General features: G+C 33.1%; 1 protein-coding gene across 1 annotated transcript; it reads left to right on the top strand.

Moving 5' to 3' along the window:
• Nucleotides 1-2,337: 2,337 nt before the first annotated feature.
• Nucleotides 2,338-5,079, top strand: LOC145053530 (auxin canalization protein (DUF828)). The gene is made up of 8 exons (XM_079001581.1): nucleotides 2,338-2,639; nucleotides 2,743-2,811; nucleotides 3,324-3,392; nucleotides 3,490-3,856; nucleotides 3,945-4,112; nucleotides 4,203-4,252; nucleotides 4,443-4,500; nucleotides 4,751-5,079. Exons 1-8 carry the CDS (start codon nucleotides 2,454-2,456, stop codon nucleotides 4,963-4,965), a joined length of 1,182 nt encoding a protein of 393 aa, XP_078857707.1. The 5' UTR covers nucleotides 2,338-2,453; the 3' UTR covers nucleotides 4,966-5,079.
• Nucleotides 5,080-7,671: the final 2,592 nt, after the last annotated feature.

Here is a 7,671-nt window from a genome sequence, read left to right as displayed (position 1 = left end):
TAGTGATGCATTGTTCCATTCTGCTTAACATGGATATTACTTTGGTATATAAGACCATAATCGACACTTCTTTGGTTATCTCGCTTGAATTTGGGTTAGGTGAAGATGTGAAGGTAGCATTCCTGGGTACCTCAAGATTCATTCTCTAAGGGTTGATTACAGGTGGAGGGGGAAGGTTCATACCAACAAAAACTAAAAGAATAGTGCTACATATAGATTTTTTTAAAGTCGACAATTTTTGAAAAATGTAAGTGATGGAAAATCACAAAAAAAAAAACTTTTTGATCAATCTTAAGAAAATGTAATAACATAATCGTCCCACGGATGACACTGAATTGTTTTGATCAAAAAGTATTTAAGTAACTTTGTAACCAAATCAACAAGTGTTGTGTGATGTTTTTGGTAATGATTTTAAGAAAAATAAACTATAAATCGCTATAAGCTTGAAATATATCGAAGATCTTGATAGTGCCACATATCTTAGGAATAAGATAGTAATGTTAAGAGTTATTATAAAGAAAATAAACTAAAGAGTGTTTAAAATGTTGATTTAAGCCAATATAGAATACTAATATGCTTGGAAATTGAGACAAAAATAGTGTTAAAGTTTTGAATTCGTTAAATATAGTAATAAGTCTTTAAATAACCCAAAAGGTCAAAATACTTAAGAGTATCTCAAAAATGTAACTATACAAACAAATGGTCGTAAGTAATTAAATGTGTAGGAAAACATGCTTGAGTATTGAAGTAAATTAAACAATAGTTGATAAGTAAAAATGTGTGTAAGACATAAAGATATACAAGGAAAACCCTTAATCATTTAGGATCTCCAGCATAAAACGTAGGGAGATGACAATGTCAAAACTTATATTAATAAAAACCACATTACAAGTGCAAGTTGATCGAGTACAAAGTGCTTTTGTGCTCAAGAGTTTCCAGAGAGTAATTAAGTATGAGTGATAGAGTGAATGTGTGTGTTTAATGACCAACTTGTCTTTTTATACAAAGATAAGATAACCACTATCATATATTCTCGGAATCTTGCTTTATTCTAGCTTGGCCAGAATTTTGGATGGACTCAACGTCTTTTCCTATTGATAGGATTGTTCATTATTTGGATAAAACCGAATTGTCCAATTGGACAAATTGGATTGGACTATTTGGTTCAGATATTTGGATTTTTGGATTGGTTTTCGACAAAACCGAATTACTATTTTGGATTTTGGATTGGTTTTGGTTTATAAAATATGAACCGAATAATCCAAAAAAACCGAATAACAATTTATTAGTTATTTATTTTTAATATAACTATAACTATTTATTAATTTTATAATATATTTTTTCAAATAAGTTCAAAAAGTTTCATCTAATAAAAAACATTAATATGCATTTTCTCTTAAAAGTTCTTTATCTATTAAATATTAAACTATAATATATATTCTTAGTAATTTATAAATTTTAAATCACAACTAAATATTTTTTTTGCTTCATCTATAAAAATTGGATAATATTATAATTATATGTCATTTTAAAATGTTTTAGTTTTTGAAAACCGAATTATAAAAATCGATCCAACCGAATTGTAATTGAATCGGATCGGATCGGATTTGAATTTAGTTTGGATTATTCGGATCTATATTTTGAAAACCGAAATCAATTTGGATTTGCTTAATTGGATCGGATCGAACCGATCCATCCAAACGAACATCCCTACCTATTGACATGTGCCCATTGACTTGGTCCATGTCTTTTAGAATAAGTCGTTGACCCTGCTCTGTATTAATACAAGAAAACCGATGACAACCCAAGAAGGAATCTTGCTTTATTCTAGCTTGGCCAGATTTTTGGACGGACTCAACGTCTTTTCCTATTGACATGTGCCCATTGGTCCATGTCTTTTAGAATAAGTCGTTGACCTTGCTCACTATAATACATACAAGAAAACGATGACAATCCCAAGATGTTGACTTGTTCAAGATCTAAGGTCATTCAAGATATTCAAGATATTAGTGTAAGTTCAAGGTATTAGTCACAATGAAATAATGGTGAAAACATTACGTCAAAACAATATATATATATATATATATATATATATATATATATATATATATATATATATATATATATATATATATATTATTGCAAGTGATTGCAATAATGAAGAAAAAGTGATAAATGGTTTTATTCGATTGTACACAAGTTTTTCAAATATTAATATATATGCAAAAAGCAATGTAATAATCACTTCCACAGATGGGGTATGCACCATGTGTTGGCAATGGGGATTTTTTATCAAGGGTGCATGATGATTTGTATTATCTGTGTGTCTATATATATAGATAAATGTCTCATTTATTTGGAAATTGTATAGACCTTGAACCTTTTTACTTACGAAGAGGTTAAGCAAGTAGTACAACTAAAGTTAAAATTCTATCTACACCCTGCAAATTTGAATGGATTCCGATTGTTTGCCAACACTTTCTGAAGCCCATCCTGAGACAATGGATCTTCTATCTCGAGCATGGTGTGATTTTGCAGTTAAAGAAGCTCTTCAACCCGAGTGTCAAAACCAAGCTCTTGTTCTCCATGAATACTCGATCAACAGCTTTGATGACGGATCTACATCCCCAAATCTTCTGGTACGATCCCAAGTTTTAATTAACATTCACAAACAGTAAGATGAATTTTACTATTCTAGCATGGTGACAAATATATATACTTTGGGATATAATTTTCTTGTAGAAATTGGAAACCATAAAGATGGAGAATACGACAAAGCCTTTACCTCCATGGAAGACCAATGATGTGAAGGTAACCACTTCTTTCCATTTAAGGAATCCGACAAATGAAGGATTGTGTATCTGGCATAGTTTTGTTGTTGTAAGGACATTGTGATTTAGTTAGCTGTCTATGTTGGTCATGGGATGAGTTGGTCGGACATTGAAAGTGAAAGCAAGCTAGAGACTTCTAGCAAACAATAGACTAAAACTCCTTTTTAAGAAAATGATATATTAATTTTTTATTTGATATTTTTATTTATTTGATACATTAATTCAAATTTATCTATAAAATAATTTGAATTTTATCTAAAATATAGCGAGTGATAGACGGAAATTTTTGATTTTCACGTAAAATAAAGTTACAAAAACTAATTAAAAACTGAAACCCTGATGGAATGATATCTATGGTTGCACCAAAACTACAATTAAAGTCACTACCATGTGAATTTCCTGTATTTTCCCACATGTTTCACATTGTCTTAATGTTTCATAAACATCACATGATTCTACCAAAACTCATAAGTATTGTTGATCTTCATTCAGTCATGGATATGGATGCAACAAGCAATGCACCCAGAATTGAACTACAACAGCTGCTTCCGAAAGAAATGGGTACAAAATTTAATCAATTCGTCATTTCTAATACATCTCCCTGAATAATCTTACATCATGTGTAATATTAACATGTTTAATATTTATATATATGAAGCAACCATGGCATATAATTCCATTTAAATCATCAAATCTCTCCATTAAGAAATGGTTGAAAGAGATTAAGCGCAAGAGGAGAGAAAATGAGAGACTACAAAAAGCAGAACTCCATGCAGCGGTGTCAGTAGCTGGTGTTGCCGCCGCTTTGGCTGCCATAGCCGCTCAAAATTCACACAACGGTGGTTTAAATTCCACCACAAAGGAAGCAGCAGTAGCGACAGCTGCAGCTCTTGTTGCTGCTCAATGTGCAAAAACAGCTGAAGCAATGGGCGCTAAGAAGCAACAGATTAGCAGTGTAATGAGCTCTGCAATGAGTGCGACAAGTGCAAGCGACATTCTAACTCTAGCTGCTGCAGCTTCAACATGTAATCGATGTTTTCAACTTTTTCTTTGAAAGCAAAACTGAAAATCATTCTCTCTGTGTCTAATTTATGTTTGTTTCATGTTGTTCAGCATTGCGAGGAGCTACAACGCTGAAAACAAGAGCTGCATGCAAGAATATGTTGAATACAAACATTCCAGTTCTACCTATCGAACAAAATACTGATCAAGAGTTCGATTTTGAGCAGTGTCAATTAATCTTGAGAAGAGGAACTGAACTTAGCATCAGGACATCAGATGGCAAGTCGATTTCCCATTTCGTTTTTTTTAATTATTATTAAAGTTTTTGGTGATAAATGAATTGTTCGCTGACCTTTATTGTTTTAACAGGAAGATGTATAATCAGATCGGTGTCTGTCATCTTGAATCATGAAGCCAAGGTGCAATTCAAGACACCCTTTTTGTAAAAAGTTTTTTGAAAGTTAAAAAAAACCATAGTCGTATTATGAATCTATTTACGACAGCTATGCGACAAAGTGTAATCATATTTTGAGTTGTTTTTGTTTAGCAATAAATTTATGTTTCTATAAATCTGGTTTCTAATTGCATGCTACTTTTTTTTCTTTACAGGTAATTCTGAGAACAAGGAAGCTAAATCTACTGAATGCATTTTCTAGCAAAAAAGAAAGTACGATTTTCTGGTTATGATATAAATTATTATACCCGACAAAATTACTACTGGTTAAAAGAAATTAAAGTGACTTAAAGGGATATTTTTAAATGTTCTTGATAGAATTTATTTTCTAATCAACTGACCTGCTTATTTGCTATATTTAGATATTATGCATTTAAATTAACAATGAATTTATGTTATTTTTGGCCTCCGTTTAAATTGTGCATACTTTAACGATCAAGTTCTATATATGTTTATGCGGTAGGTGTTGTGTTAGACCAGCATGTGGAGCTCTATAAGAACTACGAAGATGGAAGGGACCCTTGTTTTCTCATTGTCTTAACGACTACTCGAGGGATAATTAAACTAGACATGATAGATGACGATGAGTGCTACAAGATATGGGCATGGACTGTTAATCGTATGCTATCGCTTTCGACTTCCTTCACAAAATATTCACTTCCATTTTGTAAGAACTAAAACGACAGTGTTGTATTCATATATGTATTGGTCTATGTCCCGTATTTTCATCTTTCCTGTGTAAATTCTAAGCACATTGTTTGCCGAAAACTTAATAATTTTACTATTTAATAATTTGATCTATCAAATTTTGTATGAATTGAGGTTGAAAGATACTTTTTATTCATAACCGGAACAAAAGAAAGACCTATATGTGTGAAAAGAGGTTTTCTCTTCATCTGAAATTTCTAGCTCGTGTTAGACATTGCTTGAAGTTGTAAACAAAAATTGCAAAGAGTTCTGAATGCTTAAAAAACATTACCTTCTCGTTGTCTCTTCGAGGGCTTTTACAAGCATCTCTAAATTCCTTGGTGCAAGGTTTTACCCGGTAGCTTTCATTACATGGGTAAAGACAGCTAGGTTATGTGTACAAATTTATATTTTACTACTGCCAGGATCTTGTGGTTGCAGGACTTCTAGGATATGTCTTGTTTCCCGTCTTTTACTTGTGTATTGGTGTTGCCTTATGGGTTGATTACATCGAACAATTGTGTTTTGTCGTTTATAAACTGATATGACATGGCTGGGCCGGTGTTAGTCTGATCTGTTGGCCCGGATACACCATTATTACACACTCAATATTATAAGAAAAAACAACCCTCTAGCTAATACTCTCTCTAGGTATTGTTCTTTAACTCCCTCCATTTTGTGGTGCTCTACTACTAATGTTAGAGCTTCTATGTATACTCAAACTAGCCACTATAATTATTGTTACTATTTATTGTGTTCACCATGTGAACATAAAAAGTTATCATTGTCAACAAAGTGGCTCTATGAAATACATACCAAATTGATTAAAATTCACATTCTCCCCCTTAAACCAATCATTGCTCGTGTTTTAGAAATGAGATTTGTGGAATCCGCCAAGGTCAAAATGAGACATTCCATGATTATTATGAGGGATTTAATAGCTTGTGTTTGGGTTTCCCACAACACTAAATACCAGAACAACTCATCTTCCAACACTTTTATGATGATTTGTTGTCAATGGAGAGAAGACTTATTGATGCTTCAAGTGGTGGAGATGTCTTTAGTAAAACTCATCAACAAACAAGACAACTTTTCAACACCATAACCTCCAACTTCCAAAACTTTATTCCATACTAAGATATAAAGAGATATGCACATCAAAAGGTCAATGAAGTGGTGACATCGACTTGAGATTCCAATCTTGCGGATTTGACATCCATTATTCAAAAGTTAGCGATGGGAGGAACTTCACAAGTGATGGTTTATGGTATATGTGCAACGTGGGACATCCCACGGATATGTGTCCTATTCTCCAAGAAGATGTGGAACATATAAATGCCACAAGTGAATTTCAAAACTACCACAACAAGCCATTCGGTTACCAAAATGCATACAATTCGAGTTGGAAGCTCAATCCCAATATTAGCTATAATCCATGACTAGTACCTCAAAATACATTAGTTAGACCTTCTTACCCACTACAACAATCTCATTAATTACCAACATCCACAACACTAACCTTACTATCAATCCAAACTACATCCTCAATAACATCTCCAACAACCTCATCAATCCCAACCTAGTAGCTACAGAATGTCTATCATTGTCAAGTCTCTTTCCACTAGCACCCAAAAATTCCAAAAAGAAATTAGAAGTAGTATCTCCAATATTGAAGCACAAATGGGGGATATAGTTACATCTTTAAGCAAGTTGGAGTTCCATGGCAATTTACCTTCTCAACCCGAAAAGAATCCAAATGTTAATGTAGTGAATTTGAGAAGTGGAAAGCAAATACGAGAGAGTAGCTCAAAGAAAAAGTCAATGGAAGATGATGAAGAAATTGAGATCAATCCAAACTGAAGATCCCATTGTTAAGAGTGATGCACAACCCGATTCTCCAAAGAAGATCAAAGCCATTTGTTATTATACTAGTCACTCAAGCGTCATTCCCTTCCTGACTTGCAACTTCAAAGAAGAAGGCAGAGGAGAAAGAGATCTTGGACACCTTCTGAAAGGTGGAGGTAAACATTTCCTTGCTTTATGCAATCAAGCAAATTCCTAGATATGCAAAAGGTTTGAAAGAACTTTGCACTAACAAAAGAAAATTGCAATGGAATGAAAAGATTTCAATGAGTGAAAATGTATCAGCGGTTTTACAAAGAAGACTCCCACCAAAAAGCAAAGAACCCAGGATGTTTACAATTCCTTGAAAGATAGGGGATGTTACTATTAGTAGTGACATGCTTGATCTTGGTGCTTTTATTAATGTCATGTGTATTTGGTACATGAATCGCTAAATATTGGTCCTTTAAATGAAATAGGTGTCATAGTTCAACTTGCGGATAAATCAAGTGTTGTTCCTAGGTGTCTTAGAAGATGTTTTAGTGCAAGTGAACCAATTGGTCTTCCCAGTGGATTTTTATGTGATTGATTTATAGGAATAAGTTTGCTCCAAATCGGCTCTAATATTGCTTGGAAGACCATTTTTTAAAATGGCTAGAACAAAAATTGATGTGCATGGAGGTAACATAACAATGGATTTTGATGGTGAAACAATGAGCTTTAACATTTATGATGCTATGAGATATCCTAGTGATGTCTCCTCTTTATATTTTGTTGATGTTATTAAACCACCAACCCAAGAGTTGTTTGAGTTGACAAATGGTGACATGTTAAATATGATTTTGAGCAAGGGAT

This window comes from Lactuca serriola, chromosome 5 (genome assembly GCF_051521515.1).
Source record: "Lactuca serriola cultivar US96UC23 chromosome 5, Lser_US96UC23_V15, whole genome shotgun sequence".
Lineage (NCBI taxonomy): Eukaryota > Viridiplantae > Streptophyta > Magnoliopsida > Asterales > Asteraceae > Lactuca > Lactuca serriola.
This window is presented reverse-complemented; position numbering and strand designations above follow the sequence as displayed.